This window comes from Hoplias malabaricus, chromosome 12 (genome assembly GCF_029633855.1).
Source record: "Hoplias malabaricus isolate fHopMal1 chromosome 12, fHopMal1.hap1, whole genome shotgun sequence".
NCBI classification, from domain to species: Eukaryota; Metazoa; Chordata; class Actinopteri; order Characiformes; family Erythrinidae; genus Hoplias; species Hoplias malabaricus.
The window spans coordinates 3434019-3458513 of NC_089811.1; the positions used below are offsets into that span (position 1 = coordinate 3434019).

At 42.6% G+C, this 24495-nt stretch overlaps 1 protein-coding gene across 2 annotated transcripts in view; it reads right to left on the minus strand.

Annotated features, from left to right (window-relative positions):
• Positions 1 to 24495, minus strand: part of sestd1 (SEC14 and spectrin domains 1) — a 64656-nt gene that overhangs the window by 12745 nt on the left and 27416 nt on the right. For both annotated transcript variants that reach the window (XM_066641172.1, XM_066641170.1), the window contains exons 7-11: positions 18569 to 18682; positions 18137 to 18231; positions 14879 to 14934; positions 12102 to 12340; positions 4003 to 4125 (exon numbers count right to left, since the gene is read on the minus strand). In XM_066641172.1, coding sequence (XP_066497269.1) covers positions 4003 to 4125; positions 12102 to 12340; positions 14879 to 14934; positions 18137 to 18231; positions 18569 to 18682 — 627 coding nt within the window. The remainder of the gene's footprint in view (positions 1 to 4002; positions 4126 to 12101; positions 12341 to 14878; positions 14935 to 18136; positions 18232 to 18568; positions 18683 to 24495) is intronic.

The following is a 24495-nucleotide window of genomic DNA, read 5'->3' on the forward strand; positions in this document are numbered from 1 at the left end:
ACATGGAAACAGAGACAGAGATGAGACAGAAAGAAGGAGAGAGAGAGAGAGAGAAAGAGAGAGAGCAACATGGAAGTATTTTTACATTTTAGTTAAGAGTCAGAGAGAGAGAGAAAGAGAGAGAGAGAGAAGAGAGAAGAGAGTGAGAGAGAGAGTCAGAGAGAAGAGAGTCAGAGAGAGAGAGAGAGTCAGAGAGAAGAGAGTCAGAGAGAGGAGAGTCAGAGAGAGGAGAGAGAGAGTCAGAGAGAAGAGAGTCAGAGAGAGAGAGAGAGTCAGAGAGAAGAGAGTCAGAGAGAGAGAGAGAGTCAGAGAGAAGAGAGTCAGAGAGAGGAGAGTCAGAGAGAGGAGAGAGAGAAGAGAGAGAGTCAGAGAGAAGAGAGTCAGAGAGAGAAGAGTCAGAGAGAGAAGAGTCAGAGAGAGAAGAGTCAGAGAGAGAGAAGAGAGTCAGAGAGAGGAGAGTCAGAGAGAGAAGAGTCAGAGAGAGAAGAGAGTCAGAGAGAGAGAGAGAGTCAGAGAGAGAGAGAGAGTCAGAGAGAAGAGAGTCAGAGAGAGAAGAGAGTCAGAGAGAGAGAGAGAGTCAGAGAGAAGAGAGTCAGAGAGAGGAGAGTCAGAGAGAGGAGAGAGAGAGTCAGAGAGAGGAGAGTCAGAGAGAGAGAGAGAGAGTCAGAGAGAAGAGAGTCAGAGAGAGAGAGAGAGTCAGAGAGAAGAGAGTCAGAGAGAGGAGAGTCAGAGAGAGGAGAGAGAGAAGAGAGAGAGTCAGAGAGAAGAGAGTCAGAGAGAGAAGAGTCAGAGAGAGAAGAGTCAGAGAGAGAAGAGTCAGAGAGAGAGAAGAGAGTCAGAGAGAGGAGAGTCAGAGAGAGAAGAGTCAGAGAGAGAAGAGAGTCAGAGAGAGAGAGAGAGTCAGAGAGAGAGAGAGAGTCAGAGAGAAGAGAGTCAGAGAGAGAAGAGAGTCAGAGAGAGAAGAGTCAGAGAGAGAAGAGTCAGAGAGAGAGAGAGAGTCAGAGAGAGGAGAGTCAGAGAGAGAGAGAGTCAGAGAGAGAAGAGAGTCAGAGAGAAGAGAGTCAGAGAGAGAGAGTCAGAGAGAGGGAGAGAGAGAGAGAGAGGAGAGAGCGTCAGAGAGAAGAGAGTCAGAGAGAGAGAGAGCGTCAGAGAGAGAGAGAGAGGAGAGAGAGAGCGTCAGAGAGAAGAGAGTCAGAGAGAGAGAGCTTCAGAGAGAAGAGAGTCAGAGAGAGAGAGCGTCAGAGAAAAGAGAGTCAGAGAGAGAGAGCGTCAGTGAGAAGAGAGTCAGAGAGAGAGAGCGTCAGAGAGAAGAGAGTCAGAGAGAGAGAGCGTCAGAGAGAGAGAGCGTCAGAGAGAGAGAGCGTCAGAGAGAAGAGAGTCAGAGAGAGAGAGCGTCAGAGAGAAGAGAGTCAGAGAGAGAGAGCGTCAGAGAGAAGAGAGTCAGAGAGAGAGAGAGTCAGAGAGAGAGAGCGTCAGAGAGAGAGAGCGTCAGAGAGAGAGAGCGTCAGAGAGAAGAGAGTCAGAGAGAGAGAGAGTCAGAGAGAGAGAGAGTCAGAGAGAGAGAGAGTCAGAGAGAGAGAGAGTCAGAGAGATATCAATAATTCTGAGTATGAACTATGGTTTATTCCCGCTCGGTAAATAATGATGGCTCATCCCATAACATCTGCTTTTACACGCGGCGAGAGTTTAATTATAAAGGCGTTAATCAATGCGCTTCTCTTGTGGCTAATTCCACTAATTACACATCTGACCTACACAACTGCTGCAGTTTACTGTTAATGCGTCCACAGACATTTCCCCACTGACCTCAGAGCCACCGCAGAGACGCCTTACTGAAAACACTCCGTCTCACAGCAGCTCGCCGAGGACCGAATCTGTTACTTTAATGTGATAGCAGCAGAAACACACTGGGATCTCACATCAGTCATTCACGGCCGGTCATTCATCTTCACCGTTTGGACGTCGAGACGCGGAATAAATAAACAGTTTATGAGCTAGAATCAAATCACACTCATTTGTTTTCCCTCATGGAAATCACAGAAAATTAATCGGCGCCTTCCCACTGAATAAAATCACCCAAGCTCCCATTTTTCAGCACTTTTGCTGTTAAAGGTCTCCACGACGACGGAGCCCATTTATTTAGAAGGCAATAAAAGTTTAAATGGGTCGGTGCTCTGCAGTGTCAATCACTCCACTACAACACAGCCTTGGAAATAGACCCAGGACAGGAACTCACTCCCCAAGTCTTTTCAAACCCAGTTCCCCACACTCAGGCAGCTGTCAGCACTTTCCCAAGGTTAACTCTCTTTAAGATTGGAGCTACACCGCCTGAAAAAAGTTCGGACACTTTGCTGTTATTCCGTGTTGTGGAAAACAAGTGTCTTCTTAGACAAAAGAAAGTGGTACCCATTAATTAAACACAAGTTTCTTAGCTGTTAGTAAATAATTATTCTGTAACTGCAGCTGTAACATTAGGGTCATTCACCAAACACAGGGGGAGTCATTATGCTGAAATTGTGTTATTCATTCATTCATTCATTGTCTGTAACCGCTTATCCAGTTCAGGGTCGCGCTGGGTCCAGAGTCTACCTGGAATCATTGGACGCAAGGCAGGAATACACCCTGGAGGGGGCGCCAGTCCTTTACAGGGCAACACACCTACGATCTCGTTTGAGTCGCCAATCCACCTACCGTGTGTTTTTGGACTGTGGCACCCGGAGGAAACCCACACAGACACAGGGAGAACACACCACACTCCTCACAGACAGTCACCCGGAGGAAACCCACACAGACACAGGGAGAACACACCACACTCCTCACAGACAGTCACCCGGAGGAAACCCACACAGACACAGGGAGAACACACCACACTCCTCACAGACAGTCACCCGGAGGAAACCCACGCAGACACAGGGAGAACACACCACACTCCTCACAGACAGTCACCCGTAGGAAACCCACGCAGACACAGGGAGAACACACCACACTCCTCACAGACAGTCACCCGGAGGAAACCCCCGCAGACACAGGGAGAACACACCACACTCCTCACAGACAGTCACCCGTAGGAAACCCACACAGACACAGGGAGAACACATCACACTCCTCACAGACAGTCACCCGGAGGAAACCCACACAGACACAGGGAGAACACACCACACTCCTCACAGACAGTCACCTGGTTTCTGACCTCTTCTGTCTTTAAAGGAACACTATGTAATACTTTTACCTTAAAATTACAGCTGCACAAATCATTGTGATGCTCCACTGTCCTCTAATAGGGAGATTAGAGCCTTAAAACTTCACTATGTAACTTTTAAAGCAGGGAGTCCAAACCCAGTCATCTCTCATTACTGATCCGTGCTTTCCCCGAGCAGGGAATCGAACCCTAGAGACCGTGCTATACCAGCAGGTCAGAACACAAACAGAAACAGCGAATATCCTGCAGAACTACTGCACTGTGTTCGGGGTAAGATTACAAAACACGCTACAGCTGCAGTTAGTGAATAATTAACAAACTAATGTTTTATTTATGGATAAATACAATATGTAAATCTCTGATTAACGTTCGAGAATCAAACTGAAACTGACGACACTCTTGTTCCCCTCAAACTAAACCTACAAAGTCGTGGGCTGTGTCTGAAACAGAAGGCTGCAACCTTACACTCTCATTGGTCAGTGCCTTAGTGTTTTGTAACTAAGGTGTTTGTAACCGAGTCACATCAGAGACAGGCTTTAAAAGCAGACACATTTCCACACCAACACAGTGGTGCACCTACAGCGCTCGCCAAAATAATTACAACTTTGAAGATACTGGAGCAGACAGCATTTATACAAGCATTCATTTCAGACACGACCCTGCACCTTCCTCCCTCGGAATAACGCCTTAGTAGACAACGTCCTGCTAGTTTCAGACACAGCCTCAGTTTACTGAAACTGACAAACAACATTCGTTTAGAAATAAACACAAACAAGTCAGATTTAGAGTCTCTTTATACTTACACTGTGCTGACTCTCGATCTCCTCGTGCTTTAGCTGCAGGGCCTGTGAGGCTCGGATCGAGTCTCCGATCCCCCACTGTGTCCGGAGCTGCTCCGTACCTGGACCCTCCAACCAGTTCACTACCTGTACACACACGGATACAGAAATTACAACAGCGCAGACGACGTCACAGTGACCCTCACATCTCTGTATCTAACTCTAACTGAGAGGAAGGTGAGAGATGAGGAGGACTGTCTGTGGAGGACTCATTTTTGCCTTTGATGTGTGACATCTTTTACCTTGAGCCCCCAGTTCAGTACATGTGCATATTTATTTGGGTATCTGGAGTCTACCAACCCACACACTATGAAACAAGACTACCAGTGAGTTTTGTTATGGGATAAAATGTGTCATTCTGAATTTTCTCCACTTCTGACGTCAAGTGCAGAGACATTTGAATTGGCCCCGGCCCAGAGTCTGAGCCTCTCCAATCACAGCACTTGACTCATGTTTATGAGCGGGCACAAAGAAGAAAAATGAAGAAAACAAGAACAGAAAGACAACAGAGCAGAAACGGCTAAAAACCAACGCTTTCGTTTCGCTGAACGTGGCCTCTCTGAACAGTGACAGAACACAGCTGTGGGGTTTGATCCTTGTGGGATTTTGACCAAAGCAGATCACAGATGATAATTAAGACCTAGAACTGTGTTCACTTGTGAAAAAGGGGACAAAAAGTCCCTTTTAAGAGCATTCATGAAGAAAAATGTGTGGTTACGGCCGTGATGCACAACAACACAGTTCACATGTTAACACTGCCTTGTTGTGGTTTTTATTGCAGCCCTAACCACATGCAAACACACACACACCCTCAGCTATTGCACAGACCTCTAATAGCGAGTAATTAAATATGAAAGGAATTAAGCTTATTATGTAATGACAGTAATCATGTGGAATTCAAATGAGCCGCCACTTGAAGGCTTGTTTACTGTGTGATTTAAAACACTTCATAAGAGACTAGTTTAAAGCAGCAGGGCAGTGTTCTTAATGAAAAGGATCATCTCAGAGTAAAGAGTCAGTAGAGAGACGTTCTCAGAGCAGAGTCATTGGAGTAATGAGAATCTCCCAGGTCTAAAACTCACATCTGTGTGTTCTGTTAGAGTGGATGTGTTAATCCATTACACAGACTGATCTCCACGACATGAGGGAGCAGTGGAGTAGTGCTAAACATCAACAATATGGCTGCACTTGCACTGATTCTCTGAACTTTCAAACGAGCTGCTGCAACATTAGAAAATGAAATGACCGCGAGTACCAGCCTTTACAGAAAATGGTGAAAATCTCAGTTTCTGCTTGCTTTAATTATATAACGGTCAAACTGAGAAAGTAAGCTAGGTTTGGTTTACATGTGTAAGGGACACTTCAGTGACAAAACACTGATTTTTGCCTCTCAAATTAGAGCAATGCTAAGTTATTTAAGGCAAATCTTTGAAACTGTAGCATCTGGAAATTGCTGTTGAAGTATGAATTAAAATGAAAATAGCAGCTAAATTTGCTTTAAAACTGATAATTTTATTAAATTGACGGAAAAACCCGAGCTCTCTACGGAAATTCTTGAACGCGACCGTGACGTCACTGGTGGACAACAGCTGAACAACGCCGCGGTAAAACACCGTTATGACTGACTGTTATGACAGTATCTAACTAAATAACCAACATTATTCATGACAATAGCCTAGCAATAAGCTAAACTCAATTTTAGAGGTACCGTTATTCTTGTAAATGTGATCGAAGTCGAACTCGAATTCATCCGACACTATAAACCTCCGTAATGCAGCTACGTAGCCGAGTATAATCTGAGCCACCGAGTTTAGCGAGTCAAGCTAACGTTAACTAACACCAACTAAAACAGGCGAAGTGAGTGTCCTTACCCTGTTTACCTCCATGTTACAGAGGCTCTTGAACACCTTTCGTTGGTGTCCTTACATGCCCATATTGTTGGAAAAGCGCCAGTGAAATGAGCTACAGATAACGGAGTGAGTGGAGGGTCCTTTCCAAAGTGCCCGTTTAAAGTGGACAAATGTAGTCCATTTTCTGGATATTTTGGGATCTTTGGGTCATTTGTTCACAGATGTCCCACTGTACATTGAATGATTGCAGCCAAAAACAACACACCTTTTCCTCATTTTGCATTAAATTAAGTGCAGCTTCTAGAGTTGTTGTCCACCATCTACGTCACAGGCAAGACGCCTATTAGAGTTTCCCAACACCGCTGGGGAGAGGGGGGGGGGGGGACCAACGGTCTTTTAAACCTTATTCCTTCAATTAGTGAGAAATAACATGTTTTCTGACGATCAATAAACACAAGTTAGGAACTCAAACTCCACTGTATTTATTTGTTTGACACTTTCATAGAGCTGCTGCTTATCCTTTAAATAAGTGAATATACCTTTACCTTTAGGAGGTGCTTTGCTTGATCTTTCTATAGCGGTGGTATTACGTTGGTTAAAATTAAATGGGGTCAATGATTCAATTCCTTCAACTCCAGCAGCAGGGAGAATCAGTGTCAACTCCAGAAAAGCCTGAATCCTGAGTCACTGAAACAAACTTCAAAGTGTAAGCATATTAACAGCACTTGAAGTCATAAAGAAAACAAAAAAAGATTCAGATTAAAATGCATTAGAACGGGTACGAAGTTTCTCAAATGTGTGTCACGTTTACCATTCGTTACACAGGCAGTGAAGGATGATAAAGAGTTTCAGCCGTTCGACTGAACTTGGAATACATTCAGTGCTTGATGCTATGAGGGGAATGACACAATACTGTTAAAACCTTGGAAAAACACAGGTTATTTTTTCTTTTTTTGATGAGGTATATTGTATATTCCAATATTATATTCACGAGTAAACAACACTGCTGCTCGTGACCCAGTAGAGTAGGTTTTGACTCCTATCTTGGGCAGGAAAATGCATTATTCCTCAGGCAACACTATTATCTCTGTGTTAGTCTACATCTGTAAGATGATGAAAATTGTATGCCGCTCTGGACAAGTGCATCTGCCAAATGCTATAAAATGTACAAATGTAATGAACACACTGCTGCCAGAAACAAACACATTCCCGACACATTCGGCCCTCCGGCAACATCACCGCACAGGACCAGAAATAGGCCAAACGCCTTCAGCCAAACACACACACATGAACCAATAACAGAACACACACATGAACCTGCCCTGACCTACACTTTCTGCTCTAAACAAACAACCAGAAATCATCCAGCTCTTCATTTTACTGTTGCCCTCTTCTCTGCTACTGCCCTGAGGTAAACACCGAGGCAAGAGCACTCCTGCTGTACTTGAATACAGCTGTTACACCTACATTAAAATACTGCTGCATAATTACCGTGATTAGCTGTGTTAATGAGTGAGTCAGCTTTTAGATTTCATGAATCTGATTTTCATGTAGGGCGGCACGGTGGCGCAGCAGGTAGGTGTCGCAGTCACACAGCTCCAGGGGCCTGGAGGTTATGGGTTCGATTCCAGCTCCGGGTGACTGTCTGTGAGGAGTTGGTGTGTTCTCCCCGTGTCTGTGTGGGTTTCCTCCGGGTGCTCCGGTTTCCTCCCACAGTCCAAAAACACACGTTGGTAGGTGGATTGGTCATTCAAAAGTGACCGTAGGTGTGTGTGTGTGTGTCTGTGTTGCCCTGTGAAGGACTGGCGCCCCCTCCAGGGTGTATTCTTGCCTTGCGCCCAATGATTCCAGGTAGGCTCTGGACCCACCGCGACCCTGAATTGGATAAGGGTTACAGATAATGAATGAATGAATGGATGATTGTGTTAGTTTGACCACGAGTGCTGACACAAAAACTAATTTACTAATACGTAAAGGCACCGTTAAAAACAATAACAAACTTAGGGTACGCTGTGTTCATTTGTTTTGGGACGTTTGGAAATTGGGAACCGAATCACACCCCCACTCCCCAGATCTTTGATCATCATAGAACGAGACTCAATCTGAGCGTTTCAGAAAATCTTTAAGACACACACGTCCTCTGAAGACTAAAGGCCTGATCTGACCTCAAACTGCTCAGAGTTTACACTCACATGTTCTGACTCCTGTTCCCTTCAGTTAGAGAAAGCATCATCTCCAAAAAGCAGCACTCTAAAAGCTCTGTTGACATTTTAATGTTCGCTGAACTCAAGTTCAGACTCAAGTGTCAGGTGCCATCAAAGCCTGTTTCTTTCCAGAGCTCTAAAGCAGCGAGAAGGCAGCAATGAAAACAACACAACACTAAGACAACAGCTCGTATTCCACAGCAACCATCAGCTCCAGAGTCCATTAAATTGCCTTTGAAACTATAATAATACCCTGTGATTAATGAAGCTGTGTTTTTAAGCAGCAGTCTGTAAACTCCCTTCTGTAAACTGATCTTCAGTGGGAGTGTGATTTATAACGGATAGAAAAAAGAGCCAGAAAGAGTAGACAAAGTCATCAAATAAGGTTGAGCTTCACTGGGGCATAAATCTAGCTGTTTAAAAAAAACTAGTAACTCTCACAGAACATTCAAGAATAACAAGACCTAAACTTATCTTTGAATCATAATTATCAGAGAAAGTTTCTCCAGACTTGTAATCATCTATGATAAAGTAATAATTCAATGTACAGTGGGACATCTGTGCACAAATGGCCCAAAGATCCCAAAATATCCAGAAAATGGAACTTTATATATCCAGAATTTGTCAACTTTAAATGGGCACTTTGGAAAGGACCATCCACTCACTCCGTTATCTGTAGCTCATTTCACTGGTGCTTTTCCAACAATATGGGCATGTAAGGACACCAACGAAAGGTGTTCAAGAGCCTCTGTAACATGGAGGTAAACAGGGTAAGGACACTCACTTCGCCTGTTTTAGTTGGTGTTAGTTAGCGTTAGCATGACTCGCTAAACTCGGTGGCTCAGATTATACTCGGCTACGTAGCTGCATTACGGAGGTTTATAGTGTCGGATGAATTCGAGTTCGACTTCGATCACATTTACAAGAATAACGGTACCTCTACATTTGAGTTTAGCTTATTGCTAGGCTATTGTCATGAATAATGTTGGTTATTTAGTTAGATACTGTCATAACAGTCTGTCATAACAGTCAGTCATAACGGTGTTTTACCGCGGCGTTGTTCAGCTGTTGTCCACCAGTGACGTCACGGTTGCGTTCAAGAATTTTAATTCACACTTATATATGTCAGTAACTAAAATAATGTGAAATATTCATGGAGGTCCATTAAGTGGTGCTCAGCCTTTAAGTGGAAAAACATTCCTGATTCTATCTAAAGCCTACAATGGGGTTGTGTTTGGAAGTGACTGATTCAAAGCGAATCTAATGAACCTAATGAGAATGATCCAAATCCCCACCAAAGAGGAGTTCTGAAGGTAAATTAAATAAACTACAAAGAGTATTTCACATCATCTTTCTACCTCATCCTTCCCAAGAGCGACAATAACTATGAAGCTGATTCTCATCAGGGAAATATGACTCATGCTCCATCGTCTCTGAGCCAAAGGACGTTTCTGTTTCATATTCTGCGGACTCCTTCGGTCCATGAACAGAACAGAAAAGATCATGAAGAACACTAGGAATAGCCTGCCTCTGTTCAAAAAGCAAACATACGGTAAAAACAGAGCACGGCATGTGATGAAATCTGAAGCTTCTTGGTGAAGTTCTGTTAATAATACACCACCACCTTAACAGGATAAAGATTTACTTAATTAAGTGTAGTCTTGTCTTCAAGCAGAAGATATAAGGGTAAGGATAGATGTGCACCATAAACCCTGGTGACTGAGCTACAATTCACACCAAGTCTTGCAGCGGTTTCCAACTGATTTAAGACATCTCTCACTTTCTCCCACTGTCTGAACAACAGAATACACTGTCTTCAAACACAGACTGAAGACCCATCTCACTGTGCTGTATTTAAATAACCACTAACTCTGCACTTATCAAAACACCTTCCATTTTCCTAATCTCTTCAACTGTTTCTCCTTCCCAGGCATCAAAATATCGTGAGTGTTCTTTATTCAACCGTTTTTCTCTTACACAAGTAACAGCACTGATTGTGGTCTTGCATTACCTTTATGTTTAGGTGCCAGACCATGTACAGATTTAAAAACTAACAGAAGGACTAGAAATAATTGAAGAGAAGATTGGCGCAACGAAGCAAGAAGCGAGGTGATGCTGCTCCTGCAGCTGCTTTTTGTTCTATCAGTTAATTGCCATGTTTATCAGAAGTTAATTTTCACGCGGTTCATTAGAGCAGAACGTTACGCCCTGCTGGAGTTCAGTTGCAAACTTTTACTTTGAGAACCCTGAACTATATAAACTCTTAATAAAGCACTTGTGTAACACAGGATTGCCTAACCTTGAGTAAGCTGCCCATGCAAGACACATTCATCTACTGGGAAACAAACACCAAGTTAAGAAAAAAAATGTAATTTATTATACAGCTACAACATCTGGCCCAATTTTTCAGCAGCCGAACAGTAGAAAATGTGCTGCTCTGCATGATGGGGACGGCAAACCTCCCAGGGGCTTTAACCCTTACTCCCATTTTATAGCAGATTGGGCAAGGCACACCGCTGGCTGCACCACATCAGGAGCAAATCGCTTCTGTGTTAATCAGTGTAGTGGCAGAGGTAACATCCAGAAGAAGCATTTAAAAAGAACTAAATAAATACTTGAGCTCTAGTTTTGATGCTTGCTGCACGTGCCACACTAGCTGCTAGAGAAATTCTGTCAGGACGGTACCCTCACAAATGTGGGTCCAGAATAATAATTTGAAGACGAATTATGATCAAATGTTTAGTATTTTATTTTTTATTTTAAATGTTAGTATTTTATTTTGTCAATCAATAAAAACTAAACGAAAATGTCCAAACTGGAATGACCTGTTATTTCAGATTTGAAAACAGCTGGACACAATAGTGAAGAGGAGACAACTCACAAATAATCAAACCTTTGAGCATCTGGGAGTCACTCGTATCATCTGTTGGCCAATGATTAGTGGAGAAGAAACTCTCTGCGTCAACTCAGTCTATGTTTGTGCCTCAGCATTATGAACTGTTTAATGTTATATAAGTTGCCCAACTTTTCAAGATGGGCGGTGACCATGGTGGCCATTTTGAAGTCGGCCATTTTGGATTCAACTTTTGTTTTTTCCAATGGGAAGAGGGTCATGTGACACATCAAACCTATTGGGAATTTTACAAGAAAAACAATTGTGTGCTTTTAACGCAACTTTATTCGTTCATGAGTTATTTACAAGTTTCTGACCACTTATAAAATGTGTTCAAAGTGCTGCCCATTGTGTTGGATTGTCAATGCAACCCTCTTCTCCCACTCTTCACACACTGATAGCAACACTGCAGGAGAAATGCTAGCACAGGCTTCAATTATCCGTAGTTTCAGTTTCAGGAGCACACCATTGTTTTTCTTGTGAAATTCCCAATAAGTTTGATGTGTCACATGACCCTCTTCCCATTGAAAAAACAAATTGGATCAAAAATGGTTGACTTCAAAATAGCCGCCATGGTCATCACCCATCTTGAAAAGTTCCCCCCTCCCATATACTAATGTGCCACACACAGGAAGTTAATATCACCAACCATTCCCATTTTATTAAGGTATATCCATATAAATGGCCCATGCTGTAGTTGCCAAAATTAACACCGAATTGGAGAGACTCAGGAGGGTTGGCTAGTTGTAAAATCATGCATCTTGGTGAAGGAAGCTGAGCAAAACCAGAACAGCTCCTTTTATCTCTCGTTTTCAGACATAGGCAGATCACAGGAAACTGACTGGGTGTCACTGTTTCACAGTGTGTGTGTTGGTAGCTTCCAGAGGCTCACAGTAATGTGCACATGTGCTGAACTAATGAATTTGTCATACTATTATTACCCTTCAGTAATAATATTCGAAACTGGAATATATTCATATTTACATGTTTTTCTTGCTGAAGGTGGACAGCGCCCATGTGCGCCAGTTAACGTTATTGTGCACACAGGGTCAGGGTTATCGGGGGAAGAACGCTGGGAGTAGGATGTGTTTTCCTTTTCTATGCTGAGGGAGTTACCTGCATGACTTTGGTCTGAATCTCCTCTAGCTGGGAGCGCTTGCTGCGCTGGCGACACACCTCCTGGTATTTGGTGTACTGCTCCCTCAGGGAGTCCAGCAGCTTCATCACCTGAGGCTGAGCCAGCAGCTCGTCATCCATCGGAGACCAGGCCCCTCCACCTCCTCCTCCTCCACCACCTCCACCTCCTTCAGAGCCATTAAACCGTCTCTGCTGCAGCTCAGACAGCAGCTCGTGACCTGAGAGAGAGAGAGAGAGAGAGAGAGAGAGAGAGAGAGAGAGAGAGAGAGAGAGAGACCGAAGAAATGACAGTGTAAACCATTAAAAGGTAAATCAATGGTGTTAATGTCCAGTTTTGTTCGTTAAAGGTATATTATTATCCCTTCTCCAGAAAAAGAGGTGAATATTTATATTTTATTATAGAATTGTGTAAAATAAATCAACATAAATCATGGAAATGAAATTGATATGAAACGAACACAACTTTAAAATCTACAAGAGCAAAAGGTACCACCACAGTGACCGTTTCTGACAGTAGAGACAGTATTAAAGAAAGACAAAGTGCAAGACAAATATGAAAATATGACAATTTTGAAGAAATAATTACAAAACATTTAAGAATTTAACAATTAAGAAAAATAGAGACAGTGAAGAAGAGGGAAAGAAAAAAAGAGAAAGTTACATAAAGAGAAATAGAAAATACTCAAAAAGAAATACAGAAAGCCAAAACCACAGAGAACAAAAGAGTGCCAGTATAAGAATGTGGTACAGAATGAGGGAGAAACAGAAAAGAGCAAAGAAAAACAAAAGGAAATAAATAAAATGAGAAAGAAAAATTGTGAGCCAGAGACAGAAAGATATAGAGCATTTTGTTTGTTGTAAATCATCACTTTCTCAGCAATTGAGAAGTGGAAAGCTGGGAGAGGAGGCAATGAAGTGGGGGGTAGGGGGAGTGATGAAGGATGTATAAATGCTGCTGATTGAACACTCAGCTTCTGAAGTCCTTCAGCTGGGTTTCGGCGCCTTCATTTATTCATAAAAACACTCATGTCCAGAAGAAATCGAACGCCAGAACACACAAGGTCCACTCACGAGTACAAAGCACAACACAAAGTAACACATTTGTCCATTGAATGAATCCCAGCTATCCTCACACCACGTAAACAAACAGAGGACTTAGGGTCACTTCTGCGCTCATTATGCAAGGTTTTAGCGTAGGGCATGAGTCATCTGCTCGGACAAAGGCTCTGTTTAGAGCGTGTGACAGCGCAGAGACAAGTCTGCACACAAAGCCTCCTTTACTGGACACTGTCATCCAATAGCAGTGCAGTAAAACCGCTCAGCTTACTCTCCAATTTTACACACAGACACACAGGCTGGGAATCCCACATCACTCAGAAATTCCACTCTGAATATTATGGTTTGGTCAATATTCTAGTGTGCTACAACTGACCAGAGGCGGCCATTATCCATTCAGTGACTTTAAGGCTGACAAATCATGTAAATGTGTTTTTGGGGGTTGCTTAAGCCTGAAATAATAAACATTCAAAGCAAAGTTGAATGTGGTAGACCAGAGACCAAGAGGCCGTCAATCACATTTTGCATTGGCCAATCATGGATTAATACAAGCCAACCATCATTTTTTGTATAAGCCAATCAAATAAGAGCTATGGTAACGTGTCTGCGTAAGTGTTAATTGTTCTGTTAATAAGAGGAGTTTAACAAAGTACAAGAGAACTCCACTCTTAAACCTTAATTTACATCTGGAGACTTTTATAATTAGACTTCAATAAGCTTGACAAAAACATGGATGTGGCAAAGTGAAACTCAGACATACTACCATTTCTGCTCTTTATGATACACCCTAAGAAGGGCGTAGTGAACGAGAACAAGTTTTCAAACACTATTAGCTTGATATGTGACGGAACCAAAGCCTTTAATGACTGTCACCTAAAATTTCTTAATGCAGCACTTGGAGAGGTAGAGGAAATGTACTGCAATCCTTGGAGAATAGAACTCAGAAATTCTAAACCCTTTCAAACATTCCTGAGGTTACCTGAAGGAACTGTGGATGCAAACACCTGCAACATTTGTCCCAGACGTTGTGGATTTTATCCTCCTAGTGCCCTAATAAATTCTCTGGGTAAAGTCAGAACGAGCAAGCTTCTAATGTCCCGGAGTATTCCCTGACAGATGCCATCCCATGACTAAAGCATGCCAAGCATTTCTGCTGCAAGGACACGCCTAATACAGAAAATCTCCTGCTGTGCACTACATGTATGAAAGGACCACTCCGGAATATCTCCGGACCTTATACTCTGGAGTTTCTCTGTGAAAGAGGCCCCAGAGATGAGCTGGAGAGGTGGTAGAGATCCAGAACAAGAGATCATGGGTGATCCGAAGTCAGCTGCCACTTCTATTTGTGCTTCCACTAACTCACCACCACAACACGCTTAGAGCAGAAGGTTAACTGTCCAAGTCTGTTTTATCAACAGATGTCCAAGCTGGCTGGCATTGTGCTGAGTGACAAGACGGAGAGAGGCCAGTGCTGTCTGGAACTCACGGCTGAGGTATCACTGGAGATCAAACTCCTTGAACCTTCCTCTGAAAAGAACTCTAACATTTAAAGAGTTGCATCACTCAGGAGCCCTGGGATTTTATATTTTATATACTTTGTTTCTTGACAATGTTGTCTTTTTATTTATTTTTTTTTTTTTTTAAGTCATGTCTTGCACTACTATCTGGAACAAACAAGCAAGATAAACTAAGCAGCTTACCAGTTTGGAGGACAGTTTCAGGGTCAAATGAGGGCAGGACGCTGCTGTCTGAAGGCCTGTCAGGGTGAAAAACAAGTGTTGTTAGTTTGACGAAAGAGATAACCTCACAGAGGCTCAGTGTAGAACACCTAAACGCTGCCCTGGTGTGGTCCAAAAGCAACGGAACAGCTGTGAGATTAATAAAACACAGAAAACACACTGCATGGAGATGATGCAAAAAACATACAATCAATGTAACTATTCAAAAGGCTAATGATGCAAAGCTTCACGCACAACTTTGGAAAGAAAAATGGGCGAAAACTATTTTATTAATCCTCTAAATTAGTCAGTAACGAATGGTTCATAATTCAAACATTTAAATGAGGCATTCAGAGGAGAGAACCTGAACTATTTGGTGCTAATTAATAGCTGCTCACACACGAGGACTAGTCAATAATTCAAAGAACGTCAACACTGCTGGTTACTGGGGAAAACTGGATGCAAATTAGGCTTTTGTGATATTGATTTTTCTCTAACTGTGGAAGTACCAATAAAGAAAAAGTGATAAATGATTTAATTTAAACATCCAGAACAGACTCAAAAGACAAAAACGCAACATAAACCAAGTAGTGGTGCTATTGTATTTCATGTGATACACGTGCAATTCAGACACTAACAGCGGCTCTATGCTGCAAATCAGATATTTTTCTATTTTTTTATTAGAAAGCAAAAAACTACTTCCAGATATTTTCAAGAACAAAATTTCCAGAGGTGTGGTCAGGGCCTGAGTGAAATAAATCCAGATATTTAACCAGATCCTTTGACTGTGCTCACAACTAAGCATACTGTCACATTCTTGCTCATTAAAAGAGGCACTGTTTATGCACAAGCTGGAGCCCATGAACATGTGAACCATTCAAATGAAATGCAGAGATAAAATAACTTTACTGATTTTTTAAAAGTAACAGTTTAATTCTGATAAAGTTTATTCTATTCTCATGTTTTAAAACAATGTAGTGTTTGTCAGTCCTTAGGGTTAAATGTGAGGATCTAAACAGATGTACAGGGGTTGGACAATGAAAGTGAACCTGGTTTTAGACCATAATAATTTATTAGTACGGTGTAGGGCCTCCTTTTGCGGCCAATACAGCATCAGTTCGTCTTGGGAATGACATACACAAGTCCTGCACAGTGGTCAGAGGGATTTGAAGCCATTCTTCTTGCAGGATAGTGGCCAGGTCTCTACGTGATGCTGGTGGAGAAAAACGTTTCCTGACTCGCTCCTCCAAAACACCCCAAAGTGGCTCAATAATATTTAGATCTGGTGACTGTGCAGGCCATGGGAGATGTTCAACTTCACCAAACCAATCTTTCACCAGTCTCGCTGTGTGTATTGGTGCGTTGTCGTCCTGATACACGGCACCGCCTTCAGGACACAATGTTTGAACCATTGGATGCACATGGTCTTACTGGTGCAGTGTGCAGTTAATGAAGATTGTCCACCAGGCTGCTCCAATTTAGCCATGAAACCGCCCACACTACAATGACAGGTGTTTCAGTTTCATTGTCTAACCCCTGTATGTAACTACAGAAAATAAGGTGATTAACCGGAAAAAAATTATCTGAATTATAATATTTGCTTGTCATTCATTAATTTAGTGTCTGTAAGCACTTATCCAATTCAGGGTCGCGGTGGGTTCGGAGCAGACCCGGAATCATTGGGCGCAAGGCGTGTGAACTTTCGGCCAACACATTTCACCCAATCCTAACTCTGTGATATGAAGCTGTATAGGAACAGTATCACAGTAATTATTCCACAGCTCTTTGTTCAACAAGTTCCAGTTCCCCCTTAAATATTGCAGTAAAGCACAAGAATGTAGGTGCTTCACCAGTTAAGGTGGAACTGGCCATTTTCCAGGCAACTACTGAGACATCAGCATACCGCTAGCAATGTTTCATTTTTGTTAAGATTATTAATAGTCAGAAAACATGTTATTTCTTACTTAAAATATCCAGAAAATGGACTAAATTTGTCGACTTTAAACGGGCACTTTGGAAAGGACCATCCGCTCACTCCGTTATCTGTAGCTCATTTCACTGGCGCTTTTCGAACAATATGGGCATGTAAGGACACCAACGAAAGGTGTTCAAGAGCCTCTGTAACATGGAGGTAAACAGGGTAAGGACACTCACTTCGCCTGTTTTAGTTGGTGTTAGTTAACGTTAGCTTGACTCGCTAAACTCGGTGGCTCAGATTATACTCGGCTACGTAGCTGCATTACGGAGGTTTATAGTGTCGGAGGAATTCGAGTTCGACTTCGATCACATTTACGAGATTAACGGTACCTCTACATTTGAGTTTAGCTTATTGCTAGGCTATTGTCATGAATAATGTTGGTTATTTAGCTAGATACTGTCAGAACAGTCAGTCATAACGGTGTTTTACCGCGGCGTTGTTCAGCTGTTGTCCACCAGTGACGTCACGGTCGCGTTCAAGAATTTCCGTAGCGAGCTCGGGTTTTTCCGTCAATTTAATAAAATTGTCAGTTTTAAAGCAAATTAAGCTGCTATTTTCATTTTAATTCGTACTTATATATGTCAGTAACTAAAATAATGTAAAATATTCATGGAGGTCTATTAAGTGGTGCGTAGCCTTAAAAGGGCCATGTCGCCCTAACCCTTTGCCCTACACCTCTTTCCTAAAAAAAACTGAGACACCCTAACCCAAGGCAAAACTAAGGTGCCTGACTACATGACAGCAGCAAGGGGTGATATGTGATTGACCCCAAGGGTGTCTGTCTGCTACCATACAACACACGTTACTAAATGTCAGACCCTGATAAGCAGTTAATTAAATCCATCGGATAATTAAAAATCCATGGGGTGACTGATTAAAGACCAAAGACGCTGGTATAAACTCTTATAGTTCTCTGACTAATGTGGTTAATCATTAGCTGAGCTTTTATGAGTCTATCTGTAGGTTCATTATGAGCAGAGAGAAAATAAAAGTCCCTTAAAAAAGGCGTTTTCGTCCCTGTTCTTGTAACCAAGATGCATTCACCCGCTACACTGGTTCAGCTATGAAATCATCCCTTAGTAATAAATTATTCCAGTAATCCGAGAGTCGATGGCACCATGAATACTTAATATAGTTTAATGAGTGAGAGAGAGAGCGCAAGAGAGACCTGGAGAAAGAATTACTGCAAGGAATAAAAAGGAAAACTTTGCACAGTTGTGTGAATCACTGGCTTTTGTCTCAGATAATGAGACGTGAAATACCTGGCCTTGTCCGGCTGGCTGGACTTCTCGTTCTCGTTAATGACCGCGAGCTCATCCAACAAGGAAGTGGACTCCTTTGTGAATTTTTCAAAGACCTGAACAAAAATGTCACGATTAGTGTCACACAGAATTTCACACATTTATAAGCCATGTCTTTATCTCAAAGCTCACAGAGTCGTTAAATAACCTCAAAAGACCTGATGACTGTTAATACCACTCCTCTAAACCAGCATTCTCAACTCAGACTCCTGCAGGATTTTCCAGGGGGAACATGGGGAGAACTGTAGAGTGCTTTGATGGTCCCTGGTGGGTTTGGGAAGTCGTACATTCTGAAGTAAATTACCGCTAACTGAGAGAGTCCAGTGACAGTTTAACTCTGTCCAAAGGTTGTTATCCAGTAAAGCAGAGTATTTAGAGTCCAGTGTTATTTACCAGTCTCTTGTTGACCCAGTCCATGTGGTCATACTGCAGACTGCCCCCAAACTCATCCGTCAGCTGACAGGGCTCGATGTAGCGCGTAAGTTTATTAGCAGAGACCAGGATCACCTGCAAAACAAAAGCAGATATATGATCTGATATAGAAATATACACACACACACATATAGATATACAGGGTGGGCCAATTATATGGATACACCTTAATAAAATGGGAATGGTTGGAGATATTAACTTCCTGTTTGTGGCACATTAGTATATGGGGGGGGGGTACTTTTTAAGATAGGTGGTGACCATGGCAGCCATTTTGAAGTCTGCCATTTTGGATCCAACTTTTGTTTTTTCAATGGGAAGAGGGTCATGTGACACATCAAACTTATTGGGAATTTCACAAATAAAAAAATGGTGTGTTTGGTTTTAACGTAACTATTCTTTCATGAGTTATTTACAAGTTTTACAAGAGGGTTGCATTGACAATCCAACACAAAGGGCAGCACTTTTAACACATTTTATAACTGGTCAGAAACTTGGAAATAACTCATGAAAGAATAAAGTTTGATGTGTCACATGACCCTCTTCCCATTTAAAAAAACAAAAGTTGGATCCAAAATGGCCGCCATGGTCACCACCCATCTTGAAAAGTCCTCCCCCCCCCCTCTCATATACTAATGCGCCACAAACAGGAAGTTAATATCACCAACCATTCTTGAATTTCCCCTGGGGATCAATAAAGTATCTATCTATCTATCTATCATTCCTATTTTATTAAGGTGTATCCATATAAATGGCCCACCCTGTACTTTATATATACTTTCTCCCACCAAGATAAAAACTGAAAACATGGCACTATGTACATGTGATTTTACTATGAATGCTCAGGTTTACACTTTGACATAATCACTAACCAGTATTTTGTTTTCATTAATTATACAAAATAATACACTTAATACCAATTATTTAAAATGTAACAAACAACAAGTAAACAACTAGTTTATAGTTAAAGTTATATTATTAGGCCATACAAGAGTTCATATTCCACCCCTTTTCCATAAAGGAGCACAGTTTTGGGTCTTAATGATATGTCCGTGATCTAATTTGTTCACCCCAAAGCAGCATTCTACCTCTGTCTAAACAGCCCTGTTCAGAGCGGCTGGTTTCAGCACCTGCTCCTTTAAATGACACTGAGCCACTCGCTGTTCACCTACAACCGGAGTGCACAGCAGTGAGGAGCACGGAGCAAGAAGCTCTAGTTTTCTGCAAGAAATATGCACTGTTTACTGCTGTGTTTGTTTAAATAAGAATGCATTTCCCCAATATTTCAGCCCGTCTCCCTGATCTGTTCTAAAGCTAATATGTTTGAAAATGGTGATTTATTGTTTTATGAATTTAGGATAAATAATTCAATTGCTCTTTAAAAAGGGGTGTACCTTCATTAATTAATTCTCTTTGCTTCAGTGGCATAAATTTGGTCTTAAAACAGGAATGATACCGTTTATCGCAATTCTTTTAGGAGCGATATATCAATCACAAAAGTTGTCTACTTTGACATAATGATGAAACTCAGCCATTAATTATTTTCCAGACGCAGTCCAGAATATGTCCGTTGCTTAGTGATTAATAAGTTAGGATGCGTCTCAGCTCCTAATTAACTGACTTGCCCTGTTAACAAAGACAGTTATGTAGATTGACAGAATGCTTGGCCAAAATCAAACCTTACATAAGAGTGTGCTGAGTCACTGTAAACAAGACAGCGATTAAATTAGTGATGACTCTCACCTCCTGCATTTGTGACTCAAGTAATAACAGCTAAAGAGCCCAACCTACAAATACCCTTGATATACTGAAACTCATAAAGCAATCAAACACAGCTAAAGTTCATTAATACAAAACGCCAGTCAGTGCTGCCTATATAGACAGCTCAGTGGGTATTGAGTGACAGCCCTAGTTTCCGTGTCTCTGAACTGTCCCTCAGCAGTCGCTGATTGAGAGCGAACAGCGGCTCGAACCCAGCAGGAAAAACACTGGGAAAATACGCCACAACAAAAATGTCATCCAAGGTTAATGAGCCATGAATAATTGATGTAAAATCTGAAGGCGGGGGCTCGGAGACGGCAGGTGAGCCAGAACTCTGCTGGGTCAGAACCACGCAGACGAGCTAAATGTCACTGACACTCATTACTAGTGCATGAGGCGCCCTGGGGGACTTTAACACAAACATGACCGGCCTGACTCGGAGGAGACGACCCGTCTGACCCATCCATCCTTTTGTCTGTCTGTGTGTCTGACCAATGCCCTCTGCACTGAGTCACAGTCAGCTTCCTGCTGCACTCACCATAAAACATCCGGACGCTTCACAGGGGGCTGAGACTTCCATTGTGTGAGGAGAGTGTGTGGGTGTCCATTTTAGGATTTGCTCAAGGCTGAAAAATGTGAGATGCACAGCTTTTTAACAGCGGACATTGAGGAAAGCTGTAACCAGTGATGTCAACCGTTTTAAGGTGCACCCACTGGTGACTCAAGTGCACAACTGGGCACACACATGTCCAATCTCCATAAAGAGGCATTTCTGATACGACTGGATGCTTTGGAGCAACTTAACAAGAGCCTTGCCCAGTTCCAAGCATTGGCTCAAAAGCTAAAATAGAGACCTCCAGCATCAAGCTGTGGAGCTGCTCTCTGAAGCTATGACACTCATTCCAATTCCGTTTGGATAAGCTGGAGTGGGGATAGTGATCCAGAAATAACAATCCATAATCAGTAGCAGACTTCACTAATGCTCATGTTGCACTGCATTCACACACACACAAATTGCAATCACAAGTGTAAACAGGGATAACACTGCTGTCCATATAAAACACAAGGAGGATAAAATATGGCCCACTGCAAACCTGTCACACTGTCAGAACAAAGCATGCAGTGGTGCCGTGTGTGTGTGTGTGTGTGTGTGCCTCAATGGCCTTGCAGATGTGCTCAGCTGAGTCAACATTCGGGACATGGGGGCAGGACAATAAACAGACTGACGAGTCTCTTTGACACACACAATGTCTGCCTCCAAATGTCTGCAGTTGTCCAGAAACAGCCGGCCTCCTCTGTGTGAGGTCTAAACAGCAGCTCCTTGGTCTCTGAGGGAGCCTCACGGCACTGAATATTAGCGATTAAGGACTAGGAGAAGAAAATTGGCCACTATTTAAACGTACACATTTTATTATACACAAGAAACACCAGTAAAACCATCAATGTCAAGCGGTAAACAGCAACACAAGTCAGTCCAGGAGCTGGATCTCAAGAAAGCACCCTCTAACAATCTGCTCAGAAAGAATATCACCCACGCCTACTGTAAATGTGTGTGGTTATTAAGGCTTTAAAGATCCACTCCAGTGTAAATCAAGTCTATTACCTTGTTAGCACGTCTGTGTAGTGGAATTCCTGAGTAAAAACGAAGTCAGTGCCATGGAGCATTTCCACTTTGAAAACACAGTGTTCCAGAGCTGGGGTTTGTGAGTCATACAGCAATGGAACCAATCCCATGAACCTGCAGGGCAGTGGGGTGTGGTGATGCTGCAGGTAGCGTTAGTGCCACACACCTCCAGAGTCCCGTGGCTGTGGGTTCAATCCCCACCTCGGGTCACGGGCTGCGAGGGGCTTGGTTGATAGACTCGCGGCGTCCGTGGCTTTTATATCTGTGGCGCCTATGATCCAGAACACATCACCCGACATGACCTGACCTCCCCAATGTGGCTGAATACCGTTGAACCCTCAAAGAAATGTTTCTTACCTCCAGAAAAACGTTGAAGAAGCAGGTGTCAACAAAGTTCTGACCGCACAGTCTACATTTATCGCTCTGTATCTGAACACAGAAGCCCATGATACGGCTGGTTTCACAGCTAGAGGCTGCAGGGAGAAAGATATGGGCTCTTAAGAGAAAGCTCACACACCTCAGAGGACACCGTCACAACTCTGAACAGAACTGTGTCTATCAGCTCCAACAGCCTGACATTTCTTGTATTATCTCTGTCTCTTATCTCTGTCATCACACTGCCCACAGAGAGAGAGAGAGAGAAGATAAAGAGGTGGTACAGAACCACAGAAGTACCTGAGAGGTTTCCTGTCCAAAACTTTAATCTCCGTTTTGTTTAATCAAGTTGTCTCTGGCAGAATAGTAATAATAATAATTCTTGCCAGGCTTTCCGCAAATACTCTGACCCTGGGCATCTCTGGGAGATGAGAGATCGAGGTCTGGACAACAGCCAGGTCTCTCTCTCTCTCACATCCGCAAGGTCAGTCAGAGCCACACTGAGCCTGCAGGGCACAACCCAGATTTGGAGTCTATTTAAAAAACCCTCATCTAAATAATGAGTGTGTTACATGACAAAATCATTAGCTGAAGACAAGCACATGGAGTAGCCATGAATATTCTCTAGCATCGGATCATTATTCGAACTGTAAAGCCAGGTCGCGGTGGCTCCCGGAGCTGGGCCCTGTGTCTTCCTTTTTCTGATGCACTCTGTCTACAACAATGTGACAAATGCAAGGTTTTGTGGAATAGAATAGTACAAAAGGAATCGGTAACGAAACAGAAATGTTGACAATGTACTTGTGGGTAACGCAGTGTCCTTTATTCACAAATGCACTCGAGTAGAAAAAGTAAAAGTATTGTTATAAATCCATCAGAATGTAACTAGATACAACCCTCACTCGAAATAAAGCAAACGGCCAACTCCTGGGTCTGTGCTTTTAACCAATGACGACAGAATCTGAAGAGAAGGCTGACTTTAGCTTCATGAAAATACAGTTCATCCAAAGGGTCAACGCCAACGAGTGCCATTATCAGCCGATTAAGACATTTACTCTGACACCACCTTCACTGTTTAAACATGAGCTGTTTACTGTAGATTGACTTTGGAAATAAAAATTGTTTGGTGCAGAAAGTGTGTTCTTACTACTTTGGATTTATAGTGGGCTTCAAAGTTTCCTCCAGGGCAAATAAGAAGCGTTCAGCCTTTTTAATATGTTCACGTGAAGCGTCTTCATGATTCAACAGGCAGTCAATGCCATGGCAGAGCATTTCCGGTTTGAAACTGGAGCGTTCCACAAGACCCTGGAGAGTCAGACTCAGACAGCCAGGGTTTCTTACATCACAAACCTAAGGAACCAATCCCATCAACGTGTAGGGTGGGTCTTTCGAGCGGTAGCGAGTGGTGGGTGAAGATATAGCGCAGGGCTAATTGTATAACTACAGGGGGTCCTCGACTTACAACGTTGATCTGTTCCTACGGCGCATCATAAACCGATTTTTGGTGTAAGTCGGAACATACGTACATACTGTACGTAAATAACATACTGTAAGCACTTATCCTATCCTAACACCTATCCTCCTCGGTCCCGAGCCGCGTAACCGTGTATTCTTCCGCCGCGCCGCACACACCAAACACGAAGTTCACGTTACGACGTTTACGACGCAAAACCACTTAAGTCGAAACAAGGCTTTATACAGTAAATGGGAGATGTGTCGTAACCACGGAACATCGTAACTCGGGACTGACGTACCCCGAGGACCTCCTGTATTATATATATTCATAGATCCACATTTACTGAATCAAAGAGAAGGTAGAGGGATATATCCAAGCCATTTTTCTTGGTAATAACTGATAAAGTAAGTCGTTCTAATGAGCGGAGCTGAGTTTTAGGTGTTGAATTGATGACTAGAGGGGGATTTTAACTGTTCACTCTAAAGACAAAGAAGAAGAACAAGTGAGAGAACAGACCAACACAGCAATGCAAAGATTAAGACTTGAAAATGTTGAAAATGTAATTAGGTGTCATTTCCTAATCTGTGATTTGGTCATTAGGGACGGCCAGGATTCCTTCCACATCAAACAAGTGTTTCGAGAGGAAATTGTGACTGAGTCAATTATTGGAGCACT